Source organism: Thamnophis sirtalis, unplaced genomic scaffold, assembly GCF_051295495.1.
Source record: "Thamnophis sirtalis isolate CommonGarterSnake01/CBP01778 unplaced genomic scaffold, rThaSir2_p1.2 scaffold_2, whole genome shotgun sequence".
Classification (NCBI taxonomy): Eukaryota; Metazoa; Chordata; class Lepidosauria; order Squamata; family Natricidae; genus Thamnophis; species Thamnophis sirtalis.
Genome location: NW_028261382.1, coordinates 120,994,778 through 121,013,452, shown reverse-complemented (window position 1 = coordinate 121,013,452; position 18,675 = coordinate 120,994,778). Strand labels below are relative to the sequence as shown.

The window sequence follows — 18,675 nt, the reverse complement described above, 5'->3', positions numbered from 1 at the left end:
AGTCCTAATTCTTGCTACCAGCTGATGACCTTCATCATCCCATAACTAAGTAGATTTTGTACTCACATTTTTTGTAAAGTTTCCTTGGACAAGTCCTTCTATCCACAGGTTTGATTTGAAAGCACCCACAAATTTTGTCAGAGACGCTATAGAAATACCATTGACCAAAGTTTGATATTTCTCTATTAATGACCATCTGCCATGCTCCAATATTGTTAGTCGTATGTCTCTGAAAATTCCAAAATGAAGATGTATCTGTAAATATGTATCGATCCTAGATTCTTAGGGTTTTTTTTAATGCTGAAAGCATCATAATAATCTAACTCCATTCATATGTCATTTAATTAGGTATTGGGGCAAATTGTTCCCACTCCTCTCCCAGTGTCCCACCACTAAATATGTGGAACGTCTATATGTGAACATCCACTTACTCATAAGAGGACCAAGCAAAATATTTTACTGCAGGGGTGTTTCATGATTATAGGGTTCCAATGCTAGAGAAAATGCACCTCTATAGCAGAAGGTGCATAATGTGAACTCACATTTCTCTACTCTAACACATTGGGTAATGTTGTTCAGAACCTTTCCAAAATAGATCACCAATTGGTGACAGCCTTGATGTGACAAACAATTAAGTATATGAGAAGTCATACATTGAGAACTAATTGCCGGAATATACTTTTAATTCAAGAAAATGAAATCTAGTTTTTGTTCAGTTATTGTTCAGATTTGTTATCTTGATTCTAATTTTCGAAGTGCATCTTCTGGTTTGTTAATTTGTTTATTAATTCAAGGCCAAATGTTTCTTCTAGCATGGGGATAATTATAGATTGCACATATTGTCTATGGCAGTGGTTCCCAAACTTGGCAACTTTAAGACTTGTGGACTTCAACTCCCAGAGTTCTCCAGCCAGAAGAGCTAGCTGGAGAATTCTGGGAGTTGAACTCCACAAGTCTTAAAGTTGCCAAGTTTGGGAACCACTGGTCTATGGATTCAAACCAGGGGTGGGTTTCTCGCCCCGTTCCAACCGGTTCAGTTAGAACGGGGCCGGCGGCGTCCTCGTGCACGTGTGCAGTGCACGCATGCGTACTAGCGCCTGTGCAATGCTCCAGCTGCTCCTGGAGGATCGTGCAGGTGCTGTATGCGTTCTGCGCATGCGTGGAAGCGCAGAGCTCATCAAAACCGGGTAAGAAACGCGGGCGGGCGGGTGGATCCTTCGGCGTTCCCGGAAGTTACTTACTTCCGGGTTCGCCGACCAACCGGTTTGCGGGGACTGCCGCAAACCGCCTGAAACCCACCCCTGATTCAAACACTACCACACCTCTTTAAACTCATAGGCCTGAAACTAGTTTTGTTGTTATTTGTTTTGTTTTTGTTTGCAGTGAATTTATATAATTAAGCTCCTACACAGTCTTAAAACTTAAAAACACTCACTTGGCCAGTGTATCTGTTTTGATGAGATAATTAAAATATGATCTTTTCAGCTGCTCTGTTATTATCTGAAAGTTTGAAGGTGTGATGCTCAGTTCAGATAAATTATTGATTATCAACTGAAACAGCAACTAGAAAGAAAAGCAAAGATCAAGTAGAACAGCAGTTTATGAAATAAAAGACAAAAGCACCTCACAACTCTTGATCTAAAACACAAACATATCAATATATATTCTGGATAGTGAAGAATCTAAAATCCAGCATCTTTGATGTTCAGTTAAAAGAGGAGGAAGAGAGAAGGTTAAATAATATCAACCCTCAAATATTAGTAAGGCCACATTTTGTAAAATTAAGCAAGCCTCTAATAGGCCTCACAAACTTTCAGAAATCCGAATCTGCTCCTTGAAGTGAAGAATAAAATAATTCAACCCACCCTTAAAATGTAAACATTCAAATTAACTCATTAATTTATTAAATAGATGCAATCACTGAGCTAAACATTTCCATCTGCCATTCCTGGTGACATTATAAATTCTTCCCTCTATCCCATGTAAGCATTGGAGCCTGATGAGGTACAATAAATGATTGTCTTGTTTTGGTCTATAATGGCAGAAAGACACAAAAACAATGGAATGTTGATATTTATATAGTTCAGTAAACATTACATGAATCAGGAATAAAATCTCAAGAATATTTTCTTTCTTCTGGTTCTTTATAGCTCATTTGAGGATTGCAGTATATGATTCCTATGCACGGAATTTAGAGAAGTCAAACATCCCAATTTCCAACTAGACAATCTCAGATAAGAGGATGGAGAAAGAGTTGTAGCCAGACAACAAACCAAGGTAACAAAATTTGATTCAGTGTTCACCAATGTTTCTCAACCTCAGAGCCTTTAAGATGGGTGGAGTTCAATTCCCCATGCTGCCTGTGGAATTCTGGGAGTTGAAGTCCACCCATCTTAAAGGCAACAAGATAGAGAAACATTGTGTACTCCTTCTTACGGCACTGATTTATGATGTCTTTAACCAAGGATTAGGTAAATAGTAGCAATAGGTAGTCCTTGACTTGTGACTCAAATTGGAAATTTGGTTGCCCATAGTTACAATGATAAATTGAGGAATCCATCTGATCAGGCCTAGGTTTTTTGACATTTTCCATGATGGTCATTAAAAGAATCACATCATCATTAAGCAAATGGTAGGGTCATTAAGTAAACATATTCTTCCACAAAATGGGCAAAAAAATGTCACAAATCATGCTCACAGAATGCTACAACTGGTTGTAAAGGCAAGCTGATTGCTAAGTACACCAAATCTAAGTCATGTGACCAAAGAGGAGGACAAGGATCATTTTACAGTAGCTGGAAATACTTCAGTTGCCATAAAACGGTTCCACCACAAAATCGCGGAGGACAAAATCGTGCTCGACGAAAGCGCGCATTTGACGTCATCACAGCGCGACGAAAACATTGCGCTGTGATCAAAAAATGTAAAAATAAAGCTAAAACCTTCCCCTAACCCCCCCAAACCTAACCCTAAACCTAACCCTAAACCTAACCCTTAACCTAACCCTAAATCTAACCCTAAACCTAACCGTTAACGTAACGAAAAACCTAACGCTAACCCTTAACCTAACGCTAAACCTAACGCTAACGCTCTAAACCTGACCCTAACCCTTAACCTAACCCTAACCCTAACCCTTAACCTAACCCTTACCTTTATGTGAATCGGCTTGCTTTAATTTTAATTTTATTTCAATTTTTAATTTTTTTCGTCGCGCTGTGATGACGTCACATGCGCGCTTTCGTCGAGCGCGATTTTGTCCTCCGCGCTTTTGACGGGTCACGCCATAAAACACCTGTTCTAGGCTACTGTAACTCTAAACAGTCATAAAACAAATGGTCATAAGTTGAGGACTACCTGAACTTCCATGTCTTAGTTCTTTCATTTCAGATAAGTTGTCCTGGGGATGATCTTTTTTTTAATCTTTACGGTCACTGGAATGGAAGTAGATTATGAAGAAGTAAGGATCACTCACAGGTAGCTTGTGGTTAAAGCCTTTCACTCGAATGGTCAAGCCATGCTCTTTAGCCATCACTTTATATTCCAACTGAGCAACATCGGCTTCATATGCTGGTTCAGCAAGGTTATGGCTGAGGATGCTTACAAAAGTATCAAAAAGCACCATGCTAGGTGAGGAGAAAATGAAGTGAATTAACAGAAGTTGAAGTGGCAGCATTGTCATGTCTTCATGGCACAGGAGAAACTGAAAAGTAGCTGCTCTAAGACTAAAATTACAGATCGTCATTTCCATGGGTCAATTTCCCTTCGACATAATACCTTTGGGAGAGTTAAACTGCAATGGGAAAAATACAGTCATTTTCAAAAGTTACAGATAGTTTTGTCCCAAAGGTACTTTTTCAAGATAAAATCAAAATCAAAATCAAGAGCCAACTATCCAGTGGCCTCTTGAAAAAGTACCTTTGGAACAACCATGACCTGGATGACTGAGAGTCTCCATAGACATACCAACATTTTTACATTGATGAGCTTTTTCCATCTTCAAGATGTAGAATTTAAGGTATAGAAACAATTATCCTTCCCTTTATGCATTCTAGTGCAAAACTTTGCAGTGGTGGCTTCACTACAACAGAGATTCAAACGGATTCCTTTAAACTCCAGAAAAAAATAAAGACTATGAAAGAAAACTGAGAGAAGTCTTGGGTAAGTTGTGCAGATCAAAGCATCTCTCATCTTCTTTTGCAGCATTGGTCAAAAGGCTTCCAAGCTGGATGACTTTGGCAAATGGCACAGGATTCCTGGCTCTCTGTGTCTAAAGTGGCAATCTAAATACTTGTTGAGGTTCTTCCAGATCAGCAACTTCAATGAATCACGCAGTGTGCACTGAAGCTAGCAAATGTGGAGCCTTTTCCTGATTGCTTGTTAAAGGTCCTGCCAAAGTAGATAGCTCTGAAAAGTGCTGAGGACAATCTCAAAGCCATACAACCTGAAACCCCCTTTCCATGTACTGAAAGATCTTCGGATCTCAAGGCTTTGGTGGACACTGCACCAATTCCAAATCCATCTATCCTAGAAAACTTAGGCTAGTGTTAGGGTAGAGCTGCAAGGAGCCTTCTAACCACAATATCAAGGTCTTTGCTTAACCAAAGCAAATCTAAATCATCTCATACAAGGCAGAATATGTTTTATTGCAACCTAACACTAATCCTTTTTTAAAAACTAATTCAACCAGTCAATTATAAAAATGCTTACTTCAGTGCTGACTGTAATATTACTGGTGATACCAAGTAGAAACAGATAAATCCTGGAGAAAAATGAATACGTTGGAAAAGCAATAAGAATGTAAACATTGTGCTGTTTATGTACATACATCTATATTTTTAGTCACTGAAATCTCTTCTACACCAGTTGTGGGTTGTTCAGTTAGATCAAATACCACAATTTTGAGTTTTCTGAAACCATTACCTTCCATACTTGAAGATCCTCATTCTGATGATGATAATCATCATCATCGTGGTCATCGTTGTTGTTATTATCATCTTAATGTTTGTTTGTGTCTGTCTGTCTGTCTGTCTGTCTCTATCTCTCTGTCTCTCTCTGTCTCTCTCTCTGTCTCTGTCTCTCTGTCTCTGTCTCTGTCTCTCTCTCTCTCTCTCTCTCTGTGTGTGTGTGTATGTGTGTGTGTGTGTGTGTGTGAGAGAGAGAGAGAGAGAGAGAGATGGAGAAGAGGGAAAAAGGCAGAAAAGGGAAGACAAATGGAGACACATAAACCATCTTCCCTATCCCCAACATTGCCCCCAATAGTAAACACTAATCAATGGGTAGAGTTGACTGTTAACACAAAGTTTTAATTTCTGTTGGTCAAAATGGTTGTTTCGGGGAATTTATAGGAAGCAAATGCACTTTAAATATGTCAACTCTTTGGGTAGATTTACCTTAAATCACCTTCTTGTCAAGCATTTATCCTAAGTTCTTTTCAAATCTCTTTCCCCAAAGGATGCATTGAGGAGAAATTTTCCATGACAAAGTTCTTCTCAAAGCGCTGATTGCTTTGAGCAATTAATTAAAGAACATTAATACCTTGATGAGATATCTTACTATACCTTTCCTATGGATGTAATCTAAGAAGTATGATTTATTTGTATTTATACAATTTACCTTTGGGGACACCAAATTTATTGTCTTCCTTGTACCATAGACACCCTTCACGTGTGTTTATTATTTTGGTAGGATATTCTGGAGTACGGGTATCTGTTTCTTTCACAGAGAAATCTGTGGCTAAAATAGGGGATAAAAGTGGCAAATTACTATACTGAATATAATATTTATTCAGGGACTTGTTTGCCTGCTAAATTGCTGCATAAGATCTTCATAAACTTTGTATGAATCTCTGGACATACAAACTTCTATAGATACTTCCTAAAGTCTTGACCACAATTGCCAAAATGCACACATAATTTATTCCTATTTTCAGGCAAAAGCATTACAATCTGAGACTTAGATTAATTGAATTTTTTTAAAAAATAACTCTTGTCCCATAAACCTAGATTGGAAAGCATCAAGGGAAGAAAAGGAAAATCTTGGCTTATGTATCCAACTCTATTATTTGTTATTTATTATATTTGTAGTCCTTGCTACCCAAAAGATATTAAAGCTACCAATGTGTACAATAGTGGGTTAATGGTTTAACTCAGTGCCATAAGAAGAACATTATTAAACTGAACAAGACTATGTGGTTGTAGTACTAACCTATATATTTATTTTCTTGTGGCAGATGTAAATCTGGATTGAGGGGGAAATCAGTCCTCCACAACGTGCTCCAATATGAGTCAATGTCTGTGAATGTAACACAACTCAGAGTGAATGCTTTAGTAGAGAATACCTCAAGATAAGAATTAGCCTTAGATTCAGTGGTGCACAGAATTTAGCTTAAACTAGACTCAAGCAGGGACACGGTGGCTCAGTGGCTAAAACACTGAGCTTGTCAATCAGAAAGGTTGGCAGTTTGGTGGTTCGAATCCCTAGCACCATGTAATGGCGTGAGTTCCCATTATTTGTCCCAGCTTCTGCCAACTTAGCAGATCAAAAGCATGTAAAAATGCAAGTAGAAAAAATCCTTTGGTGGGAAGGTAACAGCGTTCCATGTGCCTTTGGGGTTTAGTCATGCTGGTTACGTGACCATGGAGACATCTTCGGACAGCGCTGGATCTTTGGCTTTGAAATGGAGATGAGCACCGCCCCCTAGAGCCGGGAACGTCTAACATATATGTGCGAGGGGAACCTTTACCTAGACTCCAGCAATCTCTAGTTTTCTTAAATTTAAATCTATAAGCTTTTAAAATTGTGCATACCACCCTCCCTCTCAAAGGGCAGCTAGACTCATTTAACACCAGAAACACCACAGGAAAAGAAGAAAGCTGTCAATTTTGTTTCCCAAATCTCAAAACTTTTTCTGCATCTTCATTTCATCTAATTTCATTTGTTTAATCATAATCTGTGACTTTTGTTCCTGGGTTTACTTACTCTTGAACCTTTGACTTTTGGATTGGCTGACTACTAGACTCAGCACTCTGGCTTATGGATCATATTTGGATCACTCTCTTGCTGCTTAAACTTCAAATGGACTTATTCCGATAAGCTCTCTTTGCACCGACTCTGATTTATGGTATTGTCTACTGTTATCTGCTTAACACCACAGAAACTTTCTCTGCCTGTGTATGTTTGCAAACTGAGACAGGACACAGTCAGCATGGCGAATGCCACAAGACACCAGGAGCTGCCATGCTCCACGCCCTACGAATAAAATGCAAACTCTGAATTCTACAAGGAAATTCTTGTAACTAAACAATTCACCTGGAAGCTGATGCAGCAATTGGCACCATTAGTAACATCTCTGCTCCAAGATGCTATTTTTGAAGCAGATTTTGACAAACCAGTAATAACACAAATGGCCACTTTACCTAACATACAATATTGTGCCCCAAACCACTTTTCTTTCTTGGAGCATTGTCCCTCGTGGGAAGGAGATAAGAGAAAGATGTTTACTTTTTCAGGAGTGAGATGATTAAGGGCATCAGCAATGATCTGCAAATATAATAGATACAGGAATGAATCAATCCATTCTCTGTTAGTCAATGTTTCACAAAAGTTGCCTCTTTGTTCTTAAACTGATGTTATTTTTTATGCCACGACATCAGAATTATTATGGGAGATGGAGGATGGGATATTATCAATCCATTGAAACTCACTGGCTGGTTGGTTAGAACCCTGGTACCTACACAATAGAAAATCAAATCTTACCATTGCCGCTAAAGCTACACTTTAAAGAAGCTTATAGTTATAGTTATAGTTTATAGTTTTATTGATTTGTATGCCGCCCACTCCCGAAGGACTCCGGGCGGCTTACAATAAAACAAGGGAGGGGGAATAATACACAAACAACATTAAAATATACAACAGTCACAATCTCCGGGGGGCTGGATATTTCGAGAGCCCCCTGGCCTGCTGGAGCAGCCAGGACTTAACAGCTTTGCGGAAGGCCGGGAGGGTAGTAAGGATCCGGATCTCCACGGGGAGATCGTTCCAGAGGGCTGGCGCTGCAACAGAGAAGGGTCTCCCCCGGGGAGTCGCCAGCCGACATTGGCTGGCAGATGGAATCCGGAGGAGACCTAACCTGTGTGATCGAATCGGTCTATGGGAGGTGATCGGCAGGAGGTGGTCTTTCACTACATTTTGGATCAGGAAATGTACACAAATATTCTAACTAAGCAAAACACTTTTTGAACTTAGTGTTAATGTTTCTAGAGCAGACTCTTCAGCTGAGGCCATCTAGATACCTGCAATCTACAAAAGATATCTGAGCTATCATAAGCTTTTATAGAATTCTAAGAGTGGCAATCATATATCTGGATGGTGCCAGAGTGGGAAAAGTGATTCTAGAGTGATTTTCCTTCCACTTTTTTTCAGACATATGTGGACTCCACTTACCTCAGCATTATATTCAATCAGTAGTTGATCTCCTGTTAGTAAGTCTTCCTTTTCAAAGAGGTGCATATTTTCACATATATTTTCTACGAACTCAATTGGGTCCGTCTGGAGATACGGAAAACACGATGAAGAAATAATAAAGTCAGAAGACTAGAGTTTCCTAAAACTTAGTCTTGAAACACAGCATAATTCACAAGAGTTAGAATCATTTGAATTCCATTATCTAAAATAATGTGCCATTATTTCCAGTGATACTGCAGGAATATTGGAAACTGGAAGCAAACATATACCTGTTCCTGGAAACAAAATTCATTGGCTTCAATCTTCTGAATCTCTTCCCATATCCTGTAAAACAAGAAGTTGTGACCATTATCACATAGGACAGCTGTTCCCCATCTCGGTCTCCTTGAAATGTTTGGCCTGCAATCTCAAACATTCTCAACAGTATTTGTAATGGTTGCATTATTCTTGGACCTTATCTACACATCAGAAAGATACAAGTAATCCTTGAATATGCCTAGTTTCTGTTGCTAAGCGAGACAGTTGTTTAAGTAACTTTACCCCATTTTACTATCTTTCTTGCCATCGTTGTTAAGTGAATCACTGCAGTTCTTAAGATACTAACATGGTTGTTAAATGAATCTGGCTTCCCCATTGCCCTTCAGAAGGCCACAAAAGGTTATCACATGAACCTGGGATACTTCAATTGTCATAAATATGAACCAGTTGCCAAGTGTCTGGATTTTGATCATGTGACCATGGAGTTGCTGCACTCATCGTAAGTGTGAAAAAATGGTCATGTCACTTTTTCAGTGTCATTGTAAATTTGAACGGTCACTTTAAAAAATGGTTGTAACTCAAGGATTACCTGGGACTGGTTGAAATTGAGGGCAATTTTTCTATACTACTATTCATCAGGTGATAGAAAATTACATATAAAATGTGAGCTCAACATAAGCAAAAATTGAAGCCTGCTTTTCATCACTATAGAATAAAAACACCTTCATTCTGGGTGTACTGAATATGCATGAGAGAAAGAAAGATGGCTTATCATGACAGGTTACAGTTTTGACCAATGGATGTTTAATTTATTGCCTGTACAACCCTCACTTGTTAAGACTGAGTTATGGACTCTCAGAAGTTATGGGCTCTTCAAATAAATCTGCATATTTTCTGAATTACCAAGTTGGTATTCAAACCAACTCTTGTACTTCGCTTACTAAGATTTATTATAATTACCTTTTCTTAGATATATAACCTGGAAAAAAAAGAAGTGCCCAAATTTTGAGCACTGTGAAATGTTCCCCGATGTTTTCAATGCTAGATAATATAGTACTTTTGGGGAGCTAAGATCCAGTAGAAGTGTATTGGAGTCATGACATATTGATTACCCCCCTTGTTTTAAATAGGTAGTCCTCAACTTGTCCCAAGGTGCTTTTTCAAGAGGCAACTGGACTTTCTTCTTTTTCTTTCAAGACATTTTGATTCTCATCCAAGAAGCTTCTTCAGCTCTGACTGGGTGGTGGAGGATTTATATTCCTTGCAGACATTTGCATTCTTTTAGAGAGTAGTTGAGGTAACTTTGACCTCACACTTAGCTCACACTTTAGCTGTGTCCTCAGGATTACTTGAATAATGCAAATGGGTGTGGTGCCTTCTTAGAACTGCTGAAAGGACTGATCATTTTGAGCTACACAACTTACGATCACAATTGGGACCAGAATTTCCATTGCTAAACAAGGCAGTTGTTGAATGAATCATGTGACTGTGAGAAGTTATGACAGTATTAAGTGTTAGGACCAGTCATAAGTCACCTGTTCTTTGTAACATCAAATGGTCACTGTTGTAAATTATGTATTCTTCCTATCTGTCACTCTTGTAGGATATGAGAAATAGAGACATATGTTATGGTTTTGAACAGATGACTAAATATTACATCAAATGAAATTTCACTTTTGTTGGAAAGAATGCCTTTTAGAGATCTATTCCTTGTTAATATGAAACCTTATATAATTATTTACATAGCATTGTTTATTACTGCTGTCAAAGAGATTATCCTGCACATTTCAAACATTATTACTGAATATCTTGCATATGTTGATTTGATTTGATGTACAAAACATGATGATTTGATCTGAAGATTAATATGTTTAATATGCATTCTTAAACTCTTTGTTCTTTACAGCATCTATTACAATATGTACTGAAAATGTATTAAATACAGAATTAGAAATGACTAGCAAAGTCATAACATTTTTAATGTATATTTATATAAATACCTTTTCTCTGGCCCATTTTTTTGCAACATCTTTAAATACTGAAATATAAGATGGATAACCTGAAGATAAAGAAATGGATGCAGTTATTTTTGAGATGTATTTGACTACAGAATAGGGGAGCATTCATAATTAATAAACCAGGATTTATCCTCCCGACAAAACAAAAAAAGTATTGTTTTGTCACTTTAGCCCTAACATCTGATAATTTCTGATATTCTATGGTTCTGGCATCCCCAATCAGAAATTATTTTCTCTGTAAGTATTATCTCACTTAGCATTGATTGGTAGTACAAATGGACTAAGAATATTTTCTGAGATTTTAGATATTTTAGTATGGATGATAGCCACTGAAATTGCATGCCTGCTTTGATGATATGCCTAATTAATAATGGTTTAATTCTAGAATTGGAAGAAAAAATATTATTTTGTGGGATTTTTGCCTGGACCCCATGGAATTTTCATGAATCAATTTATGGCTCAAACAGACCATAAGTATATAGACTATTGATGAAGACCTATGCTATGGAGGATCTAATAAGCAGAACTGATTTTAGAAGAATTGTCCATTTCCTCTTCTTCATTACTGATAAATATCTCTAAATCCCCAATAAACTCTGTAAAAATAGTTACTCAATGATTCCCAAAAGTATAACTAGTCACAAAATATGAATCTTCACCCTTTGCTTCATCCTCTGTAGAATTGTCCTACACTAAGCCATTTATAAATCTCTATTAAATGCAATCTATACTTAAAGATGACAGAACAAACATTTGGAATTTAACCCATTGTATAAAGAAAAGAAATACTAATTTTCTATTCCTTTTCAAGTTATTTCATTGATCTTTGTGCAATTTACAGTACAATAATATATTGGAATAATAATAGTAATAATTGACCTCATAGAAATATTTAAGGCCTTCATCTGTTAAAGTCACTGAAATGCTGAAGATGGAATAGGTAGAGTTTTGTTCGAAACCTGTTTCACCATTTCCTCCATATAAGGCAAGAGCCCAAAACCTATTGTGAAAGTAAAGCCGTGATTAAAGTAAGTAAATAAATATTCAAATTGTAAACAGTGAACATTAACTAAACATTTATAAAAGTGAGTTCTTGCAAAGTAGGTTTTCAAAAATATAAATATGATAAACAATATTGCAGGCCCTTTAATATTCTCAAAAAGATATTAATAGCAAGGATGAATTGATTAATCAGTATACATTTTTTTTCTAATCAACTAAAAAGTAATATATTTTCAAGAAGCATTTCTTGATAACTGCAGAAAGGTCGGGGTTAGGATTAGAGTAGAGGTGTCAAACTTGATTTCATTAAGGGCCACATCAAGGTTATGTTTGACCTTGGGGGCTGGGTGGGTGTGGCTGGGGTGGGCATGGCCAGCTCAATGTTACTTGTGTCAGGGGCACCCCTCCCAATCTCCATTTTTTCTTGCAGAGTGCTGCAGAAGGCCATTGCAGCTGAAAACAGACTGCTTCCAGGGCAGCTTCGTGGGCCAGATCTAACCACCCCTGGGTTAGAAACGTGGTCTCAATCTTTGACACCCATAACTGTTTTACTTTGCGACAATTTTTTCCACTCTTAAATTATAAAGAGGAGGTGGAGGCGCTAGAGATCTTTGTAGAAGTCTGATCTCTTGCAGTGGGCTTTGAAATTATACTGTACTGTGATATAAAAAAATTTAAGACATACTTCTTCCTCAGAATGGAGAGCACACTTCCGCTGCCTTCATGTCCTATCAGCCAAGAAATATAATGCAGTGGCTTCACCCTAAAAGTTTTGGGGAAAAAACATTATGCATCAACTTATTTTAAAAGAGCTTGTTTAGAAGAAGGAACGTTTCCTTTATTTAAAAAAAACTGTATTACTTTTCTGTGCATTCAGTAAATACTACCTTATTTCAGATTAGAAGGTCACCTTGAAGTCCCGTGGACAGAAAGAACTAAAATTCTAGTCTGTTCTGATAATAAATGCTATGTTAGGGAGGATTAACACTAAATTTAAAAGCTGTGTCATTTAGTATAATTGGAAAATATAATATTTTATTGAGCTTACAGTAGCGCAGTGGTTAGAGTGCAGTACTGCAGGCTACATCTGCTGCTTGTTGGCTGATTGCAATTTGGCAGTTCAAATCTCACCAGGCTCAAGTTTGACTCCTTCCACCCTTCTGAGGTCGGTAAAATGAGGACCCAGATTGTTGGAGGTAATATATAAGTCTAAGTGCTATTGCTAATATACAGATAGTCCTGAACTTACAACCACAATTGAGCCTAAAATATTGTTGCTTAGCGAGGCAGTTGTTAAGTGAATTGTGCTCCATTTTTATGACATTTTTGCCACAGTTGTTAAGCAAATCACCGCAAATGTTAAGTGAAGCCTACAGTCGTTAAGCGAATCTGACTTCCCCTGTTGAGTTTGCTTGTTGGAAGCCTGCTGGAAAGATTACAAATGTTGATCACATGACCTGCGATAGTGCAACTGTCATAAATACATGTCGGTTTCCAAGGCCCCAAATTTTGATCATGTGACCATAGGGATGCTGCCACAGTTGCCACACTTTCACAAGTGTGAAAAATGGTCACAAATCACTTTTTTTCAGTGCCATTATAACCTTGAATGGTCATTAAAGGAATGGCTGTGTGTCAAGTACTACTTGTAGACACATTCAAAGTTACCACTAATTAAAAAGCCAGGAGGTTAGGTTTGATTACTGGACTTCTATAAAAGTATATAAGAAGAATGTGATGGTCTCGTCTTATGCTCTGCTCCCCCTTGATCGGGTAGATGCCTCTGGGAAATGTTTTAGGTAATTGTGTGGTAATAACAATGTTCTGTTGTTCCACAGCATTTTTGTACCCCTCCCAGAGTGACTGACAATGTCAAGAGGACATTGTGAAGGTTATACTTCAGACACATCTAGACTGTGGCCATAGAAACATCCTGTTAGTTGACAAGTTGTGTCTGACTATTAAATACATGGGGGAACACATAAGATTTCAGAAGTGGTTTGCCATTGCCTCCTTGATTGATCTGAGAGAAAAAGTAAGTGGCTGAAGATCACACAGCTGGTTTTATGCCTGAGGTTGGACTAGAACTCATGGTCTCCAAGTTCCTAGCCTGGTGCCTTAACTACAATATCAGATTGGCTCTACATGTAGAGTAGTCCTGTGTAAAGGCCTCTTTGAGATGACCACAAATAAAATATCCTTGGCAGAAGTGCAGAAGTGGCTTGCATTGTATGAATTTTAGAAAGCCATTTAAATGCTAATTAAATTTAAATACTTGACTTACAACAGTACATTTAGTGACTGAAGTTACAATTGCACTAAAAAGTGACTTATGAACAGTTTTCACACATTTGTGTGACATTTTTCACACATTTTACAACCTTTGTAGCATGCTCCATAATCATGTGATCAAAATTAAAATGTTTGGCAACTGGTTCATACTTATGACCATTGCTATATTCCAAGGTTGTATGATCTCCTTTTGCAATTTTTTGACAAGCAAAGTCAATGGGGAAATGAGATTCACTTAACAACCAGGTTCCCACCATATCAACTGCAGTGATTCAGTTAACGACAATAGCAAGAAAGGTGCAAGACTCACTTAACACACGTATCACTTAACAACAGAAATGTTAGGCTCCATTGTGGTTACAAGTCGAGGACTACCTGTATAAACCTACCTTGAAATAAATAGCTGTCCTACTCTTTAGAGAGTGGCCTGTGGGAGGCCATTCAAAAACATGAGGCTCTTAGTCTCACTCTGATGCACAAATGCCATAGACTATAAACTCATCCTAGACCTCATTCCAGAGTGGATGTGATTCCTAGTGTGAACAAAACCATCACCTCTCCCTTCACATTAGATTTATTCAAAGCTTTGAATGGTGCAACTGCATCTACTCATTTGTCCCAATGCATTACAAATATAGGCTATTTAGAAACAAGTAGCCATGTTAAACATCAGAACTATCATGAGACAAAGGCCTTCAGATAAGAAGACAACTCCATCTGTACAGCTTCTGAGTAAAGAACATGGACATATTCATGTAAGTCAACAGGATTTGAACTTGACTCAAGGGACACCTAATTGATAGAGACTAGTGAAACTGTTAGGTCATACAATAATATGAAAAAGGAACTCATATTCATGGAGTGTTCTAATCAAAAGCAGGAGGCATCTGTCAGTTCTGGAAGGACTTCAATTAGGACTGCTCATTTTTACAAAAGACCTTCTTAATATCTTATGATATCTCTACTTATTCTCTTGCCCTTTCCCAAATCATGTTTCCCAATACACATAATTGCCCTCCAGAGATAGCTGATTACTGACTTGATTTGGAGTTTATTAATCTATTATTTATTCACTGCATTTAAAATGAACTGGATAGTCATTTCACTGGGACCGTACATCCTTAAAACCTGTTTATTTTGCATTGGTCAATGACTAATAAAGAATTGAACACAGCTATTCATTATTGCTTTGTATAGCAGGTTGGGGAATGGAAGGACTCAAGACAATAGAAAATAATATCCTTAATTATGTGATGGATGCTGATCGGACTCTTTGTTACTGAAATATATAAATGGAAGATTGTCTAAATTCCATTCCTTACTTGTAATTCTTTTCCTGTGGGGGAAGAGCCCAAGAAATGTTCAGAGAATGTATTTCTTTCACTGGAATAACTGAAATAGAATAAGGGGGTTAATATCATTTATTCAAAAGGGTGCATACGCTTGAATTTGAGAAAAAAAATGGGTAAGAAGCATAGGAAAGATCTCTGCTGACCAAGAGATCAAGGATCTTTGGACACCTCTTACTTTCTAAGAAGAAGATTATGGCAAAGTGAAGACCAATCATTATATTTGTTAGACAATGAGGACCTCCGAGGAATTTCTTTTTCTCCTGAAGTTGTGCACTGAGATTTTGCATTGTTGAATTATTTATTGGCCTTGCACCACATTAACTCTTTTAATCTGTTATCTGAATAAACGTGATCCAGAGGAAAAGATTTATTCTGCTAGATGGCATGTATGGGTAGATAGGAATTAGAGAACAGAGTATTAAAAAAAAGTGATTGGCTTATTTGGAGATCAAAGAATTAATGAGATTTGTAAGCCTTTGCATAGAATAAAAATCTGTTTTGAATGTTGGTTTACACAAAAGTTTATGCAATGAACACACACAGGAAAGGAATCTAAACTGAAATCATGACTAGTGAAAGCTACAATGATGATGAATGGTTATGAATATGAAACAGAACAATTTTTGATTGTGTAAATACTATACATTGTGTAAAAAAGGAAATGCAGTAAAAAGAGATATGTGAAAGAAACTATTATCAGAACTGTATGATGGTATGAACACAAAACCCATATCATATTTGAAATTGTATTAGAGCATAGATAAATCTCCCAATGGGGTAAATAGAAAACAGATGTACGAAAAGAAAATGTAGGATACAGCCAAAAAGCTAATAGTGTCATTAGCATTTTAAATTACATTTAGCTTTTGTTGTGGCATCACATAATGTTTTAACCTGTCAACTTTTGATAATGTAAATCCCAACATGTTAATCAAAAACTCATTGCATCCACTAAATATAAAGGTGCACACCTCCATGTTTAATGCTACATTTTAAGAGTACAAATATATACTATATGGTGGCCAGCTGTTGATTAATCTCTTTTTAAAAAAAACTTATGTGGAGCATTCATGCTATGATCTCAGTATTGTGAATACAAAATAGTCATAGGTGGAAGGCGATGACTTGTCTATGACATATCCATCAACACCTGATAAGCTATGAGTGTAGTTCCCAAGATTTCTTTCTGGAAATCATGCTGACTGGGGAGTCCAGGAGGTGATGTCCCCACACATTTGGCAGGAACTGGGCTGAAGAAAGATTAGCCTAAAATGACAGGCTAGCAAAATGATAAATTCTTAAGCCAAAACCTCTCAAGGGGGTCTGCAAAATCAAAATTTTTGCCAGATATGGAAAAATTTGCAAAAATGTAAACCAATGACATGCTCCCCATTGTTATTTTTTTTATTAAAAAGTATATGGCTTTTTCATTAAAAAATATTTCATTTATGCTAATATCTAATGGGTTTAATATTGTTATTCCTAAGTAATTCAATCAGCAGGCTGTGAATATATTGAACACTAGTCGATAACCAGGCGTTGCCTGGGTATTTATTTATAGGGGGGAAATGTCCAGACCAAAAGTAATTTCTAATGTTGGATTTTCCCCCTTACCAGAGAGAGTCCCCTTCTGGAGTAGTGTGAAGCTGTTACCATGGCAACTCCACTGCACTGTACAGTAGAAGCCAGTATGATAGTAGAGAACAACATGCTGTATCTTAACAGAACACACATCACGAGGGGTGTTAGGTGTGTCTTACCCCCACAGTATTTTTCTCCAGAGAGTAAATCATCTATGTACCAGGTTTGGTTGGAATTGCTTGAGACGTTCCAGAGTTATGATGGAAAACACACACACACACACACACACACACACACACACACACACACACGGCCATTTATATTTATATAGATTTAGTTTTAATGTTTAATATGATGAACATCAATAAAAATAACCCCTACAAAACAAAAGCTCTTTTGGGGTTCATCAAAGTTGGAAATGCATACTCCTTAAAAAAACACCATGTTACACTATACTAGGAAATGATATTTTGATGCACAATTTCCATCCAGATTCCCCAACTTAAAAAAATAATCAGAATCACATCTACTTACTTTTGTAAACCATGTGAAATTCCGGTGTATCAAAAGGATTCATCAGATGACTAAAATCCGGTCTGGGCAACTCACTTAAAAAACAAACAATCAGGAGCATTTTATTTAAGGCTTCAAGTTTAAATTCTACTGCCATCTCATCTCTCTGGTGTTCCTATACAAACCCTGACACTGTAGAAAATCAAAAAGTCTCTTAATATAAGACCTCTATGACCCCATAACTGAGTTATGATACTGCCATTCCTTAGAGATTTATCTTTGCGTCTACTCCCGAGTTTTGGTGTCTACTCCGATTTATATCTACTGTGGCAAGACCTACTTTCACTGGGAAAAATTACTGCATCTCAGCCTACATCAGCTTTGTTAGCTAATTCAGAATGGAACTTGTTGCCCTAACATCTGGATATTATATTTGGCAAAAACCCAAGAGTCCCAACCTCCTATGCAAGAGCCTGTGGGAATATTGCAGGACTGCTTTGCTCCTCTCCTATCAAATGTTTCTTTTTTTCCAACTAAACAATGATGTGTTTCCCCAGAAAGTTTTCTGTACTTAATCAGCATGAAGTTTAAACATGATCTGTAAGGGGGCTACTCCTGGAGAGCACTGCAATTTCTCATATTTGCTTTTTGAAGCACCTCACTGGGGCTTTTGTTATGCATGTAAACCAAGGCTGAATCACACACAGTCTTTCATGCTGTAAACCACTCAGATTTGCTTCAAAATGACATGGGTGGCCAAATAAATAAATCTATTTATGGGTTCTCTGAGGTTGCCTAAATCGGGCATTGATGTCCCATGGCTTGATGACAATTTTCAAGCATTACTTAAAACTATGTTAATTTTTAAATGGCTGCATTCAGAATCTGAGCAATTTAATGTATTTCTATGTACTTATGTATAGATCAGAGGTGGTATTCAACAGGTTCTGACCAGATCTGAAGAACAGGTAGCAGAAATTTTAAGTAGTTCAGAGAACCGATACATACCACCTCATACCACCATTTAACCACTGCGCCAAGGTGGCGCAGTGGTTAAATGCAGCACTGCAGGCTACTGCTAGATCAGCAGGTCAGCGGTTCAAATCTCACCGGCTCAGGGTTGACTCAGCCTTCCATCCTTCCGAGGTGGGTGAAATGAGGACCCAGATTGTTGGGGGCAATATGCTGACTCTCTG

General features: G+C 37.5%; 1 protein-coding gene across 1 annotated transcript in view; it reads right to left on the bottom strand.

The window, feature by feature from the left end:
- The window catches only part of LOC106549910 (nardilysin-like), a 54,829-nt gene that overhangs the window by 17,539 nt on the left and 18,615 nt on the right, over window positions 1-18,675 (bottom strand). Inside the window, exons 9-22 of the mRNA XM_087703570.1 lie at window positions 17,501-17,574; window positions 15,356-15,425; window positions 12,427-12,504; window positions 11,619-11,739; window positions 10,722-10,780; window positions 8,733-8,787; window positions 8,443-8,547; window positions 7,416-7,539; window positions 6,205-6,291; window positions 5,614-5,733; window positions 4,708-4,759; window positions 3,473-3,623; window positions 1,436-1,563; window positions 67-229 (exon numbers count right to left, since the gene is read on the bottom strand). Coding sequence (XP_087559696.1) covers window positions 67-229; window positions 1,436-1,563; window positions 3,473-3,623; window positions 4,708-4,759; window positions 5,614-5,733; window positions 6,205-6,291; window positions 7,416-7,539; window positions 8,443-8,547; window positions 8,733-8,787; window positions 10,722-10,780; window positions 11,619-11,739; window positions 12,427-12,504; window positions 15,356-15,425; window positions 17,501-17,574 — 1,387 coding nt within the window. The remainder of the gene's footprint in view (window positions 1-66; window positions 230-1,435; window positions 1,564-3,472; window positions 3,624-4,707; window positions 4,760-5,613; window positions 5,734-6,204; window positions 6,292-7,415; window positions 7,540-8,442; window positions 8,548-8,732; window positions 8,788-10,721; window positions 10,781-11,618; window positions 11,740-12,426; window positions 12,505-15,355; window positions 15,426-17,500; window positions 17,575-18,675) is intronic.